The sequence below is a fragment of the Haliotis rubra genome, unplaced genomic scaffold (genome assembly GCF_003918875.1).
Source record: "Haliotis rubra isolate DU_JTF1 unplaced genomic scaffold, ASM391887v1 Scf1174, whole genome shotgun sequence".
Lineage (NCBI taxonomy): Eukaryota > Metazoa > Mollusca > Gastropoda > Lepetellida > Haliotidae > Haliotis > Haliotis rubra.
The window spans coordinates 154,252-175,366 of NW_025765086.1; the positions used below are offsets into that span (position 1 = coordinate 154,252).

At 38.8% G+C, this 21,115-nt stretch overlaps 1 protein-coding gene across 1 annotated transcript in view; it reads right to left on the reverse strand.

Annotated features, from left to right (window-relative positions):
* Nucleotides 1-19,896, reverse strand: part of LOC124258542 — a 92,748-nt gene extending 72,852 nt beyond the window's left edge. The window contains exons 1-5 of the mRNA XM_046692614.1: nt 19,721-19,896; nt 15,045-15,133; nt 14,387-14,482; nt 14,093-14,113; nt 1,087-1,119 (exon numbers count right to left, since the gene is read on the reverse strand). Of these exons, the coding sequence (XP_046548570.1) occupies nt 1,087-1,119; nt 14,093-14,113; nt 14,387-14,482; nt 15,045-15,133; nt 19,721-19,896 (415 nt within the window). The remainder of the gene's footprint in view (nt 1-1,086; nt 1,120-14,092; nt 14,114-14,386; nt 14,483-15,044; nt 15,134-19,720) is intronic.
* Between the last annotated feature and the right edge of the window lie 1,219 nt (nt 19,897-21,115).

The following is a 21,115-nucleotide window of genomic DNA, read 5'->3' on the forward strand; positions in this document are numbered from 1 at the left end:
TCCTTTTGCATTAGTTTTTGAAGAGTTATCCCCTTTGTTTACTTGCTAGCAGACGACATTTTCAGTGATCCTCAGTATGGATGATTTAGAGAAAAGGAAGTTGATTTTAGAGTATTATAACAAGGACATCAGATCAGCTAAAGTGATTTCAAATAGAACAGGCATCCCTTTGTCCACTGTTTATCGTGTTTTGAAAAATATTGCAAATGGATATGGCATTGAGCACCAGGGAGGCGCAGGAAGGCCCAGATAATTGACTGTCAGTGTCAGGAGGCGGCTTGGAATTCTCGTTTCTAAAAACAAACGATCTGTGTTAGGGGCAACGCCCATCTGTGTATTTGAAAGGAATATGAACAGTGAGCGGTACACAAATATTCTCGAGGGACATTTACTTCTGCTCACGTCTTCTATGGAAAGTTTTGGATTCTCCAGCAGGACAACGACCCAAAACATCGTTCAAAGCATTCACAGGCCTGGTTTCGGACCCCAAATATGACATTATTAGATTGGCCAAGCTATAGCCCTGACCTAAATCCAATAGAAAATGTTTGGGGACTTATGAAGGAAAGTGTCAATAAGAAAAATCTGACAAATATTGCTGAAATGAAAGAAGAGGTGGTCCGACAGCATGGAGCACGACTTTCTAACTTCTTTGATCAGTAGTATGCACCGCCGCATTGAAGCCTGCATTGCTGCCCATGGTAACTTGACAAAATACTAACTATTCACCTGTCTTTGAATCTGGAGCTATGTTCCGCTAATATTCACATTAATACGTGAGTAATGAGTGAAAAAATATATAAATTTACAATCTTTAAATTCTCAATAATTTCCGGTTGTACTGTAAAACATCATGACAGTGGCATCACCACCAAACTAACCACTGTGTATACATCGCCACTGGTTGTTGTACTGTAACACATCATGACAGTGGTATCACCACCAAACCAACCACTGTGTATACATCGTCACTGGTTGTTGTACTGTAACACATCATGACAGTGGTATCCCCACCAAACTAGCCACTGTGTATACATCGTCACTGGTTGTTGTACTGCACTAGGAAAGTGTTTGTTTAATACTCACCTTTCCCGATCTGCTCCACCACTGGGAGGGCCTCTGCAAGTGAAGTCGTAATGTCCGTGAGTTCTGATACCGTATGTCTTGAAGTATACTACTCATAGCTAGCATACTTCATGATGTTAAATATCTTTTATTAGGAAGACATTGTAGCCATGAATCTGCCACACTCTCCGGCTCAGTTATTGCAATACAATATATGTAGCACGGGACGAGCCTCTTTCTTGCTTGCGAACACACGAGCATTTTCATGTCATGGTAGTCAATCAATCTTTTATTCGGTAGAAAGGCCTTCGGCCAACGTACAATGGTAACATACAAAATACATTATGAGTTGCTGTCAAACAGATGACTTGCGCAAAATTAAAACTTTAAAATAATTTGAGATGGACAGTAAATGAGTTGGATTATCATTTTGAAGATTATAGATCACGACATCTTCATTGATGTACATAGGTACATTTTCAAAGTATTTAACACGTAATTCGTTATATGCTGGGCATTTATAAAGAAAATGAAATTCACCCTCTATATAATTTAATTTACATATCTTACAACAGCGATAATGACGTGGAATTCCATCTCGTCTACCAATAATTTAATAAATGGGAAGCTCACCAATTCTTAATAAGGCTAAGTCTTGCTTCGTTTGATTTTTACACATTTTGAGAGATAATTTTCTAAACACGAAACAGTTTTAATTTTAGAATATAATGTTGAATATTCATTAATATCAGTCATTACTGATTGAACATGGCAATTCCTTATCCTTGTTTCAAAACTGAATAGAAATATCTCCTTGAATCCAACACCTTGATTCTCCCAAACAAAACGGATCCATAAGTAAACAAAATAGTTCAAACACGATACAGCCACGTTTTACGTCCAACTGTATCTAAATTATACAACATAAGGCAGCTCTGTTTAAGGTACCTATCCACGCAGTAACGACCTAGTGGAACCCTTTCAGTGCATTTACAGATTCGTTTTACTATTGCAAAGATCTGCCTTTAAAGCTGTGACGGTGAGGAGTATCACATCAAACTGATTCCATCGCTAGTTGTGATGTAAACCCATAACAATACAGGCTCTGTAAACCTATAACCATACAACCTAGGTAAACCTATAACCATACAACCTCTGTAAACCTATAACAATACAACCTGTGTTAACCTATGACCATACAACCTCTGTAAACCTATAACCATTCAACCTAGGTAAACTTATAACCATACAACCTCTGTAAACCTATAACCATATAACCTGTGTAAACCTATAATACAACCATTCAACCTAGCTAAACTTATAACCTTTCAACCTCTGTAAACCTATAACCATATAACCTGTGTCAACCTATAACCATACAACCTGTGTAAACCTATAACCATTCAACCTAGGTAAACTTATAACCATACAACCTGTGTAAACCTATAACCATATAACCTGTGTAAACCTATAACCATACAACCTGTGTAAACCTATAACCATACAACCTGTGTAAACCTATAACCATTCAACCTAGGTAAACTTATAAACTTATAACCATACAACCTCTGTAAACCTATAACCATATAACCTGTGTAAACCTATAACCATACAACCTGTGTAAACTTATAACCATACAACCTCTGTAAACCTATAACCATACAACCTCTGTAAACCTATAACCATACAACCACTGTAAACCTAAAACCATTCAACCTGTGTAAACCTATAACCATTCAACCTAGGTGAACTTATAACCATACAACCTCTGTAAACCTATAACCATACAACCTCTGTAAACCTATAACCATACAACCTCTGTAAACCTACAACCATATAACCTGTGTAAACCTATAACCATACAACTTCTGTAAACCTATAACCATTCAACCTGTGTAAACCTATAACCATTTAACCTGTGTAAACCTATAACCATACAACCTCTGTAAACCTATAACCATATAACCTGTGTAAACCTATAACCATTCAACCTGTGTAAACCTATAACCATTCAACCTGTGTAAACCTATGACCATACAACCTGTGTAAACATATAACCATACAAACCTGTGGCAAAACCTATAACCATACAACCTGTAAACCTAAAACCATACAACCTGTAGTAAACCTATAACCATACAACCTCTGTAAACCTATAACCATACAATATCTGTAAACCTATAACCATATAACCTGTGTAAACCTATAACCATACAGCTTCTGTAAACCTATAACCATTCAACCTAAGTAAATTTATAAATCATACAACCTCTGTAAACCTATAACTATATAACCTGTAAAACCTATAACCTATACAACCTCTGTAAAACCTATAAACTTATTCAACCTGTGTAAAATCTCATAAAATCATACAACCTCTGTAAACCTATAACCATACAACCTAGGTAAACTTATAACCATACAACCTCTGTAAAACCTATCAACATGCATACAACCTGTGTAAAACCTATAACCATCCTCAACCTGTAAACTCTATAATCATTCAACCTAGATAAACTTATAACCATACAACCTGTGTAAACCTATAACCATACAACCTGTGTAAACCTATAACCATACACCCTGTGTAAACCTATAACCATACAACCTGTGTAAGCCTATAACCTGTGTAAACCTATAACCATACAACCCCTCTGTAAACTATATAACCATACAACCTGTGGCAAACTTATAACCATACAACCTCTCTGTAAACCTATAACCATACAACCTCTGTAAACCTATAAACATACAACCTGTGTGTAAACCTCTATAACCATACAACCTAGGGTAAACTTATAACCATAAACCTCTGTAAATCCTATAACTATATAAACTGTGGCAAACCTATAACCATACAACCCCACTCTGTAAACCTATAACCATTCAACCTGTGTAAAACCTATAACCATACAACCTCTGTAAACGCACCATACAACCTATAACCATACATCCTAGGTAAAACTTATAACCATACAACCTCTGTAAACTCCTATCACCATACAATCCTCTGTAAACCCTATAACCATTCAACCTGTGTAAACCCCATAACCATACAACTCCTGTAAACTTTATAACCATACAACCTGTAGTAAACCTATAACCATATAAACCTGTGAAACCTGCCATAACCATACACCCTGTGTAAAACTCCATAACCATACAACCTGTGTAAGCTCTATAACCTGGTAAACCTATAACATACAACCTCTGTAAACCTATAATCCATACAACCTCTGTAAACCTTATAACCATGGCTAACCCTGTAAACCTATAAATCCATTCAACCTCTGTAAACCTATAACCATACAACCTGTGTAAACCTATAATCATTCAACCTCTGTAAACCCATAATCATTCAACCTGAGATAAACATAAACATACAACCTGTAAACTATAACCATACAACCTGTGTAAACTCATAACCATACAACCTCTGGTAAAATACATAACCATACAACCCAGGGTAAACTTTCGGTAACCGTACAACCCTCTGTAAACCTATCACCATATGCAACCTCTGCTGAAACCTATAACCATTCAACCTGGGTAAACTTATATAACCATACACAACCTCCACGTAAACCTGTAACCATAACCCTACTGTAAACCTATATCACAACCTTCCAGCCCACCCACAAACTTTGGTAACCTTCAACCTCTGCAAACCCATAACCATATAACCCAGTCAACCTATAACCATACAACCTGTAAACCCTATAAACCATTCAACCTAGGTAAAGCTTATATATCCATACAACCTGTGTAAAACCTATAACCATATAACCTGTGGGTAAACCTATAAATCCATTACAACCTCTGGTAAACCTATAACCATACAACCTGTGTAAACCTATAACCATTCAACCTGGGTAAACTTCTATAACCATACAACCTCTGTAAACCTATAAATACATATAACCTGTGTAAACCTATAACCATACAACCTGTGGCAAACGGTAAACCATACAACCTCTGTAAACCTGTAACCATACAACCTCTGTAAACCTATAACCATACAACCACTGTAAACTCAAAACCATTTCAACCTGTGTGGCAAACCTGTAACCTGCATTCAACCTGGGTGAACTTATAACCATACAACCTCTGTAAACCTATAACCATACAACCTCTGTGCAAACCTATAACCGCTGCAACCTCTGGCAAACCTACAACCATATAACCTGTGTAAAACTCTATAAATCCATACAACTTCTGTAAACCTATAAACCATTCAACCTGTGGTAAACCTATAACCATTTTAACCTGTAGCCAAACTCCGTGAACCATACAACCTCTGTAAGCCTATAACCATGTATAACCTGTGTAAACCTATATAACCATTTCAACCTGTGGCAAACCTATAACCATTCAACCTGTGTAAACTTCTATGATGACATACAACCTGTGTGAAACATATAACCATACAACCTGTGTAAAACTGATAACCATACAACCTGTGTAAAACTCTAAAACCATATACAACCGTAAAATCCTATAACCGCCCACAATACTCTGTAAACCTATAACCATACAATGTCTGTAAAACCTAGTAGCCATATAAATCTGTGTAAACCTATAAATCCATACGGCTTGTAAACTGTATAAACCATTCAACCTGGGTAAATTTATAACCATCATCCCGGTGTCGGCAACCTCTGTAAAACCTATAACTATATAACCTGTGTAAACGGCTATAACCATACAAATCTCTGTAAATCCATAACCACGTTCAACCTGTAAACTCCCATAACCATACAAATCCTCTGTAAACCTATAACCATACAATCCAGGGTAAACTTATAACCATACAACCTCTGTAAACCTATCACCATACAACCTCTGTGAAACCTATAACCATTCAACCTGTAAACTCTATAATCATTCAACCTAGATAAACTTATTATAACCATACAACCTGGTAAATCCCTATAACCATGCAACCTGGTAAACCTATAACCATACACCCTGTGTAAACCTATAAATCCATACAACCTGTAAGCCTATAACCTGTGTAAAGACCTATAACCATACAAACCTCTTGTAAACCTATGTCCATACGGCTGTGGAAACCGGCCTAAATCATACAACCTCTGTAAACCCTGTAACCATACAACTCTGTTAAACCTATAAACATACAACCTGTGTAAACCTATAACCATAAATACTGGGTAACTTATAACCATATACCTCTGTAAGGCCTAACTATATAACCTGTGTAAACCTATAACCATACCGGCCTCTGTAGGCCTATAACCATTCAACCTCTGTAAACCTATAACCATACAACCTGTGTAAACCTATAATCATTCAACCTCTGTAAACCTATAATCATTCAACCTAGATAAACTTATAAACATACAACCTGTGGCAAACCTATAACCATTACACAACCTGTGTAAACCGCATAACCATACAAGCTCTTCTGAGCAACCTATATGACCATACAACCCAGGTAAACTTATAACCATACAACCTCTGTAAACCTATCACCATACAACCTCTGTAAACCTATAACCATTCAACCTGTGTAAACCTATAATCATTCAACCTCTGTAAACCTATAATCATTCAACCTAGATAAACTTATAACCATACAACCTAGATAAACTTATAAACATACAACCTGTGTAAACCTATAACCATACAACCTGTGTAAACCTATAACCATACAACCTCTGTAAACCTATAACCATTCAACCTGTGTAAACCTATAACCATACAACCTGTGTAAACCTATAATCATTCAACCTCTGTAAACCTATACTCATTCAACCTAGATAAACCTGCGCAACCATAGAACCCAGATAAACTTATAAACGATACAACCTGTGTGTAACCATATAACTGATGCAACCTAGGTAATACCTATAACTGTACAACCAAAGCCATTTCAACATCCTATGAAACATACAACCTGTGTAAACCTATAACCATACAACCTGTGTAAACCTATAACCATACAACCTGTGTAAACCTATAACCATTCAACCTGTGTAAACCTATAACCATACAACCTGTGTAAACCTATAGTCATTCAACCTCTGTAAACCTATAATCATTCAACCTAGATAAACTTATAACCATAGAACCTAGATACACTTATAAACATACAACCTGTGTAAACCTATAACCATACAACCTGTGTAAACCTATAACCATACAACCTAGGTAAACTTATAAACATACCACCTGTGTAAACCTATAACCATACAACCTGTGTAAACCTATAACCATACAACCTCTGTAAACCTATAACCATTCAACCTGTGTAAACCTATAACCATACAACCTGTGGAAACCTATAATCATTCAACCTCTGTAAACCTATAATCATTCAACCTAGATAAACTTATAACCATAGAACCTAGATAAACTTATAAACATACAACCTGTGTAAACCTATAACCATACAACCTGTGTAAACCTATAACCATACAACCTAGGTAAACTTATAAACATACAACCTGTGTAAACCTATAACCATACAACCTGTGTAAACCTATAACTGTATAACCTGTGTAAACCTATAACCGTACAACCTCTGTAAACCTATAACCATTCAACCTCTGTAAACCTATAACCATACAACCTCTGTAAACCTATAACCATACAACCTGTGTAAACCTATAACCATAGGCCATAACCGCCAAATCTATGGCACCATAAGGCAACCTGTGTAAACCTATAACCATACAGGCCTGTAGGCTATAACCCATACAGCCTGTGTAAACTTATAAACATACAACCTGTGTAAACCTATAACCATACAACCTAGATAAGCTTATAACATATATAACCTGTGTAAAACTATGCATAACCATACAACCTGTGTAAACCTATAACCGTTCCCTAGGTAGGAAGCTTATAAACATATAACCCACCGTGTAAACCTATAACCATACAACCTGTGTAAGCCTATAACCATACAAGCCTGTGTAAACCTATAACCATACAACCTGTGTGCAAACTTACAGCAACTATACAACCTCTGTAAACATATAACCATTCAACCTGTGCCAAACCTATAACCATACAACCTGTGTAAACCTATAACCATACAACTTGTGGTAAACCTATAACCATACAACCTTGTGTACTCCTATAACCATACATAACCTGTAAACCTATAACCATACAACCTGTGTAAACCTTATAACCATACAACCTGTGTAAGCCTATAACCATTCAACCTAGGTAAACTTATAACCATACAACCTCTGGAAATCCTTACAACCATATAACCTGTAAACTACAAGCAACCATACAACCTGTGTAAACTTATAACCATACAACCTCTGTAAACCTATAACCATACAACCTCTGTAAACCTATAACCATACAACCACTGTAAACCTAAAACCATTCAACCTCTGTAAACATATAACCATTCAACCTGTGTAAACCTATAACCATACAACCTCTGTAAACCTATAACCATACAACCTGTGTAAACCTATAACCATACAACCTGTGTAATGCTATAACCTGTGTAAACCTATAACCATACAACCTCTGTAAACCTATAACCAAACAACTTCTGTAAACCTATAACCATCCAACCTAGGTAAACTTATAACCATACAACCTCTGTAAACCTATAACCATATAACCTGAGTCAACCTATAACCATACAACCTCTGTAAACCTATAACCATTCAACCTGTGTAAACCTGTAACCATACAACCTAGGTAAATTTATAACCATACAACCTGTGCAAACCTATAACCATACAACCTGTGTAAACCTATAACCATACAACCTGTGTAAACCTATAACCATACAACCTCTGTAAACTGATAACCATATAGCCTTGTAAACCTATAGCCATACAGCCTGTGTAAGCCTACCAACCATACAACCTCACTGCATGACTCCTATAACCATACAACCCCTATAAACCTATAACCATACAACCTCTGGCCTATAACCATCCAGCCTGTGTCAGCCTATAACCATACAACCTCTGTAAACCTATAACCATACAACCTGGAACCTGTGCAAGCCTATAAACATACAACCTCTGTAAACCTATAACCATGGCAAGCCTGGTAAACCTATGGCCATACAACCTGTAGTGAACCACCATAACCATACAGCCTGGTGAAACCTATATAAACCATACAACCTAGGTAAACTGATATTACCATATAACCTCCTGTAAACCTATAACCATACAGCCTGTGTAAAGCCTATAACCATTCAACTGGGTAAGGCTTATAACCATATTAACCTCTGACAACCTATAACCATACAAATCTATGTAAAGCCTATAGAAATACGGCAACCTAGGGTAAACTTATAAACATTACAACCGTGGCAACCCTGTAACCATACTATAATCCTTTATAAACATACAACCTGGTGGCAAACCTATAACCATGCTACAACCTGTGTAAACTTAACCAGCCTCCAGCCTATATATGGTAACTACAACCTGTAAGCCTATACCCATAGCAAATTCTGTAAACTATATAACCATACAACCTGTAAACTATAACCATACAAATCCTGTGTAAAACCTATAACCATTACAACCTCTGTAAACATATAACCATATCAACCTGTGTCCTATAACCATGCAACCTGTAACCTTATAACCACACATACAACCTGTGTAAAATCCAGCATAACGATGCCAACCTGGAGTGAAATATAACCATACAAATATGGCTTCCATGTTCATACATCTGTAAATCCTATAAATTATTCGACCTCCTTATGAACTATATGCACCGCTACAACCTCATGCCAAACTGCCAAATCCATGCAACCCAAGGTGCAAACTCCTATAACCATACAACCTGGTGTAATGCTATAACCTGTGTAAACTTATAACCATGGTCAGCCTCTGTGTCCATATAATCAAACAACTTCTGTAAACTCCATAACCATCAGCCTGTTGGCCTGGTAACCATACAACCTCTGTAAGCCTATAACCATATAACCGATGAGTCAACCCCCATATAACCATACAACCTCTGTGAAGCCTATAACCATCTTTCAACCTGTGTAAAGCCTGTAACCATACAACCTGGTAAATTTATAATACAACCTGTTGCAAACCTATATAACATACAACCTCTATGTGTGAAGCCTATATAACCATGCAACCTGTGTAAACCTGTAACCATACAACCTCTGTAAATTCTATAACCATACAGCCCCCTGTAAGTCCTATAACCCGGCAGCAACCTCTGTGTAAACTGATAACCATACAACCTGTATGTCAACCTATAACCATACAACCTCTGTGGCTTCTAAACTATACAGCCTCCTAAAGCCTATAACCATACAGCCTCTGTAAACCTATAACCATACAACCTGTGTAAGCCTATAACCATACACAACCTGTAGTAAGCCTATAACCATACAACCTGTGTAAACCTATACAACCATACAACCTACTGTAAACCTATAGCCATACAACCTCTGTAAACCTATAACCATTACAACCTGTGGCAAACCTATAACCATTCCAACCTGGGTAAAGCCTATATACCCATACAACCTCTGTAAGCCTATAACCATACAACCTCTATGTAACCCTATAACCATACAGCTATAACCATACAGCCCTCTGTAGGCCTATAACCATACAACCTATGTAAAGCCTATAACCAGCCTAGCCTGTGTAAACCTATAGCCATACAACCTGTAGCAACTTATAACCAAGCACAACCTGTAGTAAACCTATATCCATACAACCTCTGTCAACCTTTAACCATACAACCCTATAAAGCCTATAACCATACAACCTGTATAAGCCCTATAGCCATACAACCTCTGTAAACCTATGACCATACAGCCTCTGTAAACCTATAACCATACAACCTCTGTAAACTATAACCATGCAGCCTTATGTAAACCTATAACCATCCCAACCTAGGTAAAACCTATAACCATACAACCTGTGTAAACCTATAACCATACAACCTCTGTAAACCTATAACCATACAACCTCCTGTAAACCTTACATAACCATACAACCTCTATAAACCTATAACCAGCCCACAACCTGTATAACCATACAACCTGTGTAAAACCTATAACCATACAACCCAGGTAAACCTATATGTGCTCTGTGAAGGCTGCTGCTGGCCAACCCTGTGTAAATCCTATAACCATACAACCTGTATAAAGCCTATAACCATACAACCTCTGTAAACCTATAACCATACAACCTGTGTAAACCTATAACCATACAAACCTGTAAACTAACCATACAGCCTGTGTAAAACCTGACAACCTCTATAAACTCCATATCCATACAACCTGTGTAAACCTGTAACCATACAACCTCTGTAAATCCTGTATAACCATACAACCCCTATAAACCTATAACCATACAACCTCTGTAAACCTATAACCATACAACCTGTGTCAAACCTATAACCATACAACCTGTGTAAACCTGTAACCATACAACCTGTGTAAACCTATAAACATACAACCTCTGTAAACCTATAACCATACAACCTGTGTAAACCTATAACCATACAACCTCTGTAAACCTATAACCATACAACCCATGTAAACCTATAACCATACAACCTGTGTAAACCTATAACCAAACAACCTGTGTAAACATATAACCATACAACCTGTGTAAACATATAACCATACAACCTGTGTAAACCTATAATCATTCAACCTGTGTAAACCTATAACCATTCAACCTGTGTAAACCTATAACCATACAACCTGTGTAAACCTATAACCATACAACCTCTGTACACCTATAACCATATAACCTGTGTCAGCCTATAACCTGTGTAAACCTATAACCATACAACCTATGTAAACCTATAACCATACAACCTGTGTAAACCTATAACCATACAACCTGTGTAAACCTATAACCATACAACCTCTGTAAACCTATAACCATACAACCTGTGTTATACCCCACTTCCGGTCTCGTTGCCATGGTTTCCTTTGTTAAAAGTGTAGGTGTATTGACCGGTACACCAGTCAAAAGTGTACCGGTCACACTTTTTAATTAGGGTATACCGAAGCAATAAAGACCCAACAAACGGCGAAATATAATTTTATTTCAATGGACTCACATTGAGATTTTGATTTTTTCAAAATCTTCCTTATCATCCAGGTCGAAATGTGGCGCTAACGAACTGTCAATTTGAGAAAGAAAATCCTCTGTCCACTCTTCAGCATCCATGGCGAACGAACGTGTGATCTTCCAAATGTTTTCTATGCCACATGCGAGTCAGAGAACGCATGCGCATTGGTCTGCCCATACAAATGTCAATTATCAGTAATATTGCGCATATTTGGGGCTACTTGAAGTCATTCTCGCGCCCGAACTGGTGTTTAAAATCGTGTGAAATCGTGCAAGCCCGTGCATGCGTGCAATCGACTTCTTATAGTCTGTTTGCGGTGAAAACGTACCGATGAATATCACTTTAAAAAAGTAAATCAAATAAAGTGAAACTAAGATTGCAAATCCCCATAATTTTACCTTGCCTATTGAACACTTAAATATCAGAATTATATTCAGCTTAGGATAAAAGTTGTTTAACAAACGATCATACTTTATAAGCGCTGTTATTGGTTTGTATTACAATGGGGTATGAGCATTAAATGAAACACCCAGAACATGCAGGTTTGGTAGAAGTTAACGCTTGTTACGTACCGCACGGGCATTTGTTTCACTGTTCCAACTACTGCGCTTACCCCCCTAAAATTGTAATACAAACCAATAATATTGATTTGAAACTATGATCATTTGTTAAACAAATTTTATTCTAAGTTGAATATAATTCTGAGATGTTCATTTGGCAAGGTCAAATTATGAGATTCGCAATCTTAATTTCACTTATTTGAGTACTTTTTTGTTTAAAGTGAAATTGATCGGTAGGTTTCACTGCAAACAGACTATAGACGCGGGACATTTGAGGGTCTTAACCAATGGGCTAAAAATAAATGAAACAGATGGAAAAGAAAAATAATTTTTGTCATAATTAGAACATAAAGTGTTATAATAAACTCGTAACTCGACCAGAAGTGAGGTATAAGTCAGATGTACCCATACTTCCTCGGTGTGTCGCCAAATACCCTACTGTTTGAGTCGTGTGGTCTCCTCGGCTAACGCCTCGGAGGCCACGACTCAAACAGTAGGGGTATTGAGCGGCACACCTCGGAAAGTGTGGGTATATCTAATACTTAACCTATAACCATTCAACCTCTGTAAACCTATAACCATACAACCTCTGTAAAGTTATAACCATACAACCTCTGTAAACGAATTACAAATGGAAACGGTTGTTGTGTTTTGGAATATGTCCTAGCTGAATGCTTTGTCAAGTTTGTTTATAAAAAGCGGAAACTCGTCATAATTTGTTGACTGGGTTTACTAGGATGCGACGAAACGTAACGCGGGCCGTACCCGTTTTGTTGACCTCAAGGCACTCTGGGAGTGTCAACAATAAAACACTGTCCATATATAACTATTTCACTGACATTTGCGTATCTATCATAAGGCAAAGCTACCACTACCTGCACAATATATTAATATTCTATCAACTTTAGCAGCAATACAAAATGACGATCCATATCCAAACGCCGGGCAATATAGATATATGCCAACACTTGCAGACGGTCAAAGTTATTCCCCTGTTAGGAACTGATCTTGCGATAACCCAGACTATTATTTCAATCCAGTAAATCTTCCATATCCCTGAAAGTTGAATCCGATTCAAACGCCGACAGACAGAGATGACGACCTATTTGACGCAAACACCGGAAGTCGTACCTTCCTCAACATTCATATTTGCATAGTTGTCGGTAAATATCCCCACCCAGGTGCAATGAGTGCACGTCGGTTTAACCTGCCGAAAAGCCTAATTATTTTAGGATAAACATTGTTCATGATGAGACCGTTCCTCCTCAAGCCTTGCATTATTATAAGATTATAACATGTGAAGCGTATTTTCGGATCTTACATGAAGCTCTACCCTATTCTTTCGGGTGCTCGCAACAGTGGCTGACAGGAAAGAAAAGACTTACTTTGGGCGAGGTTTGCGATGTCTGAAATCAGAAACATAATTCAAGGTTATTTGTTCTCCCGTATGAAAATTAAAATATTATAAATACTCGACATTATGGAAAAGACATATATCGATAAAGTACATGTGAATTAACGTGACTCCATATCATAGGGCCTCTATCAGACAAGTTGTTAGTGGAACGTCAGTTGAATTGGTTGTGTTTCAAGCATTCAGTAAAACCCCACAACATTTTTCTGTACATGTTTGCTGACCCTGGCTGTTCCAGAGAAAAATGTTTTCTATTTTTTCGTACCTTGGCCGAACTTTTCAAATCCATTTTTCAGCGTGTCCAGGAAACTCCTCTTCTGGATAGAGTTGGCGATGGTCTCGATCTGATTCGAGTTGCTGGCTGGAAGCAGATGACACGGTATTACGCTATGAGTGAGTCAGTGAATATTGTTTTACGTTACTTTTAGCAATATTCCAGCAATATCATCTCGGGGAACACCGGAAATGGGTTTCCAACATTGTACCCGTGTACAGATGTAACCCCGTGATGTAACCCCGTGTACAGATGTAACCCTGTGTACAGATGTAACCCCGTGTACAGATGTAACCCCGTGTACAGATGTAACCCTGTGTACAGATGTAACCCCGTGTACAGATGTAACCCTGTGTACAGATGTAACCCCGTGTACAGATGTAACCCTGTGTACAGATGTAACCCCGTGTACAGATGTAACCCCGTGTACAGATGTAACCCGTGTACAGATGTAACCCTGTGTACAGATGTAACCCTGTGTACAGATGTAACCCCGTGTACAGATGTAACCCGTGTACAGATGTAACCCCGTGTACAGATGTAACCCCGTGTACAGATGTAACCCCGTGTACAGATGTAACCCTGTGTACAGATGTAACCCCGTGTACAGATGTAACCCTGTGTACAGATGTAACCCTGTGTAACGCACCTGCGTCCTTCTCCCTCTGGAGGATGTCATGCAGGAGGTCAGCTCGACTCACAGCCAGGATGCAGAGAACAAGGAACAGCCTCATGATGCTGGATAAACAGACAAACAAAGCTCACAAGTGGCCTCACAAACTTTCAGAATGTTTTTTGAGAGGCATTTTAGAAGTTGTATAGATGAAGGAAAACCAAGTTCTATGAATAGTCAACTTCTTTATTGCAATGAGTGCGACGTTTCGGTGTAGGTACTAACACCGTTATCAAGCAGGGAGGTCAGCTTGCTTGATATTGGTGTTACTGTCAAACCAACATTAGCATGAGGTGCGCGAAAGACGCGTTTGTGAAAGGAGAGGGGGAGCATGCCGTGAACTGATCCACTACCCACTCGAAGGGGGAACAGGTGTGAAAACTTCGCGCACGTGATTTTGTGATCCTTGCAGTAATCACGTTCTACGCAATGATTCGGAAACGTCGTGTTTCTGCTCGAGCATTTGTATGCTAGTATCTTGTAAAGTGGGCTGTTAAAAGAGTATTAAACTCTGCAGGTATTTGAAACTTATCATGTCGCACTCTAAATTGGATAAACGGGGTCAAGTCATTCATTCACAAACACGTGAGGTTGCCTACAATGTCATTCAGTACATGTGTTCTATTTCCGACAGCACACACAGTGCACTCAAAAAAGCCAGCGATGTTACTGGTATATCTGCCAGTACCTTGCGCAAAATAAAGAACGAAGGTAAATGCGTTCCCGCGATGGGTACCAGTAAGTTCACAAGCCCAGGGAAGTGCGTACTCGTACCGAAGGGAAAACTGAATTTTGATGATTCGCCAGTACATTCAACACTGCTACACAGTAACCAAGACAATGCCAACACTGACAGGCATTATGAAAATGGCTACTGATGATTTGGGATATACAGGGAGTTACGGAACAATGCGTAAATGTTTAAGAAAAATTGGTTTCAAATGGCGGAAAACTCGTTCAGACAGACAGGTCCTAATGGAGCGAAAAGACATGGTTGTATGGCGTTTGAGATATCTCAGAATGATTCGCCAGTACCGTACAGAAAACCGTCCAATCGTGTACATCGACGAAACATGGCTACACGCCGATCACACAGTATCAAAATGTTGGCAAACTGATGAGGAGGGAGCAGTTGGCGGTATTCGGGTACCATCGGGGACAGGTCCAAGATTAATTATAGTCCATGCAGTACATATGAGGGGTTCATTCCTAATGCTTCTTTGATATTTAAAGCCAAACAAAAGAGTGGCGATTACCATGACGAAATGAATTTCAACAATTTCTCTAAGTGGTTGCAAGAAAACTTATTCCTAATCTGCCCCAAAACTCAGTAGTTATGATGGACAATGCCCCTTACCATAGCAAACAAATAGACAAAGCTCCAACAACTGCCAGTCGGAAAGATGAAATCAATTCGTGGCTACATAGGCATGATATACCTTTCACACATTCAATGTTGAAGGCTGAATTGCTTGCACTTGTGAAATCACATCCGCGAGGCCCCGTATATCATGTCGATAAAATTCTGAAAACCCATGGGCATACTGTTCTCCAATTACCTCCTTATGACGCCGATTTCAATGCCATAGAATTATTTTGGCCGAATTTGAAAAATTGGATTGGATCTTAGAATTTAGATTTCAAAATGGCTTCTGTACAGAGGGCTTGCGAAGAACGATTGTCATCTATTGACCAGAAGGAATGGTCAGACTGTTGCAGACATGTGATGGAAATTGAGGATCGTTACTGGCATCGAGAAATTGCCCTAGAGGATGAAACTTGTGATCGAACTTGGCGTCGATACTGATGACAGTGATATCAGTGATATTGATGACGAGTAGCAGATTCAAGAGACTTACATGTAGCAAATAGCAGATAAACTACCACTGGGCAATCAAATTACTAAGCTTTGTTTGATGTATTTATTAGTACCCCGTTTTGTATTTACATAACGTTATTTCATTCCCCTCGAAGAAAACAGAACAAACGTATTATCCATAACATATTCACACACACAGAACCTGGGCTAGGACAGAAATTAACCTTTTGGTATTTTTTTTGTATCGTTAAACACAAAAACAGTTCGAGTGTTGTATTGGGTTGTGTATGGAAATCGTCAACCGCAAAATAGCAATAGAACCCGTTCCAGAAGAGCGAGAGTAGACTGACACGATTCACAGCAGTTTATCGCTTTACATACCCTCGGCCCCTTAATGGAAAATTGGACTGCACCGCTATTCAGATTTACGGGTTCAAATGTCAGGTCGGCATTATTCTTAAGTTCGACTCACAGTAGTACCTACATCGAAACGTCGCACTCGTTGCAATAAAGAAGTTCACTATCCATAGAACTTGGTTTTCCTTTCAGAATGTTGCTGTTGTATAGAACATTTAAAACCGAGTATACATGTATATATAATATATACTAACTCGAGAATCATACAGTCTTGATCACAGTAGCAACAATATTTCAAAACAAGCAGATAATGTTTTAAACACGTAATCCTTACCTTAAACCAGGTACATGGATTGGTCACCTAAGTAGGAAGCGAAGTACATCAACTCGCCGTTATAGACCCTTTACCAGGCGCGTAACTCGTGTAAGCTCGATAGGTTGCAAACGTTTATATTTAAATAGTATTTAGAGCTTGCCAAACTTTCAAAGCAAAACATCATGTGTAAGCCCGGGCTTTTTTATAATGGTAGCTAAGCCCCTGATTACATCGATTCTTGTAAAGAGAGACCACGTACATCATCTCTCGATTTTGGTGATATACCAGGTATGCTATTTCTTATCTGTATTGAGACACCTAGTCCATTATCTCTTGACTGTGGCGAATAACATCGTACATCATCTCGTGACTGTAGCAAGAAACCAAGTCCATTATCTCTTGACGACATAATCTCTTTAATGAGAAACCAAGTACACCTTTTCTTGCCTATGGTGAGACACCAAGTACATCATGCCTTGGCCGTAGTGTAGAAACATGCGGATCATCTCTTCACTGTGACGGAAACCCACGTACATCTCTTGACTGAAGTGATAAACCAAGTCTTGTCTGTACTAAAGCACAACGAACATCTGATTCATCTCTTGACTGAAGTGGAAAAGCAAGATCTTTTGACCTTGGTGGGAAACCAAGTACATCATCTTTTGACCTTGGTGGGAAACCAAGTACATCATCTTTAGGCCTTGATGAGAAACCAAGTACATCGTCTTTAGGCCTTCGTGAGAAACCAAGTACTTCATCTTTAGGCCTTCGTGAGAAACCAAGTACTTCATCTTTTGACCTTGGTGAGAAACCAAGTACATCGTCTCTAGGCGTTAGTGAGAAACCAAGTACATCATCTTTAGGCCTTGATGAGAAACCAAGTACATCGTCTTTAGGCGTTAGTGAGAAACCAAGTACTTCATCTTTAGGCCTTCGTGAGAAACCAAGTACTTCATCTTTTGACCTTGGTGAGAAACCAAGTACATCGTCTCTAGGCGTTAGTGAGAAACCAAGTACATCATCTTTAGGCCTTGATGAGAAACCAAGTACATCGTCTTTAGGCCTTCGTGAGAAACCAAGTACTTCATCTTTTGACCTTGGTGAGAAACCAAGTACATCGTCTCTAGGCGTTAGTGAGAAACCAAGTACATCATCTTTAGGCCTTGATGAGAAACCAAGTACATCGTCTTTAGGCCTTCGTGAGAAACCAAGTACTTCATCTTTTGACCTTGGTGAGAAACCAAGTACATCATCTTTAGGCGTTTGTGAGAAACCAAGTACATCATCTTTAGGCGTAAGTGAGGAACCAAGTACATCATCTCTAGGAGTTAGTGAGAAACCAAGTACACCATCTTTAGGCGTTTGTGAGAAACCAAGTACATCATCTTCAGGCGTTTGTGAGAAACCAAGTACATCATCTTTAGGCGTAAGTGAGGAACCAAGTACATCATCTCTAGGAGTTAGTGATAACCCAAGTACTCCATTTCTTGACTGTAGCGTGAACACACGTATATGATCTCTTGACTGTAGTGTGAACACACGTATATGATCTCTTGACTGTAGCGTGAACACACGTATATGATCTCTTGACTGTAGCATGAACACACGTATATGATCTCTTGACTGTAGTGTGAACAACACGACAGTGACATCATGTCAGCAGTAAACACCAACTTTTCACGACCACATCAGAACATAGCATCTGAACGTCCAACGTGGGTACAGCCGTATTAGAACATAACACCTAAACGTCCAACCTGGGAACAGCCATATTAGAACATAATACCTAAACATCCAACCTGGGAACAACCATATTAGAACATCATACCTGAATGTCCAACCTGGGAACAACCATTAGAAAACATCATGTCAACGACCACCCAGAACACAACCAGCGGAATATGCAATGCTTGAAATTCTGCCCATGTGCACAACATTTATACATACAACTGATTTAGTGCGAAGACGAAACAATGCCCATATAACGTAACAATGCCAATTGAAGGTAACAATGCCAAGTGACGGTAACAATGTCAGTTGAAGGTTAACAATGTCAAATGACGGTAACAATGCCAATTGAAGACCACAATGCCAAGTGAAGGTAACAATGGTCCCGCTGCATCAACTGCACTCTCTGGTGCCAGGTGCTAATCTACGTACCTGGTGCGGCGTCTGTGGTCAGTGAAGGCACTGCATGCAGGTAGGTCAAACTTTATATAGCTGCTGCACAAGGAGTGGAGGGACACATGTGATCTTGACAGTTGCTGTATTCCCAGGGTTCCTTGCCTGTTGTGAAGTCGGACTCTGCAAGAAACATCCATAATACTGATATACATCTTATTCCGCTCCAACAATAAACGTGTTAATGATCGTATCAGTAGAGTATGTAATGTAGCACTGTCTACAGTTAGCATTCAACCCAACAGGTAATGGTGAACTGAGATAACAAACAAATCCAAAACGTGATATCACCCTACACCGTGAATGCAATACCATCCTACACTGCGAATGCAATACCATCATACATTGGGATTGTAATACCATCATACATTGGGATTTTAATACCATCATACATTGGGATTGTAATACCATCATACATTGGGATTGCAATACCATCCTACACTGGGATTTCAATACCATCATACATTGGGATTGCAATACCATCATACATTGGGATTGCAATACCATCCTACATTGGGATTGCAATACCATCATACACTGGGATTGCAATACCATCCTACACTGGGATTGCAATACCATCATACATTGGGATTGCAATACCATCCTACACTTGGATTGCAATACCATCCTACATTGGGATTGCAATACCATCCTACATTGGGATTGCAATACCATCCTACATTGGGATTGCAATACCATCATACATTGGGATTGCAATACCATCCTACACTGCGAATGCAATACCATCATACATTGGGATTGCAATACCATCCTACACTGTGATGCAATACCATCCTACATTGGGATTGCAATACCATCATACACTGCGAATGCAATACCATCATACATTGGGATTGCAATACCATCATACACTGCGAATGCAATACCATCATACATTGGGATTGCAATACCATCCTACACTGCGAATGCAATACCATCCTACATTGGGATTGCAATACCATCATACAATGCGAATGCAATACCATCCTACACTGCGAATGCAATACCATCCTACATTAGGAATGCAATACCATCCTACACTGCGAATGCAATACCATCATACACTGTGACTGCAATACCATCATATGGTGTGAATGCAACAACGTATGGTATGGATTTACAACTTCTTTAATATTTACAACGCGACGTTTCTGGGCTACTTCTTGCCCCTTCATCACCTGACCACCTGATGAAGGGGCGAAGAAAACGTCGCGCCATGTAAATATTAAAGAAGTTGTAAATCCATACCTTACGTTGTTATGTTACCTCCCAACTTCTAAATGCCCATCAAGCATCTGATACGCTGTGAATGCATTACCATCTTCCGTTGTTTACGCAACACAATCTGACGTTGTGAATGCAATACCTTCCTAC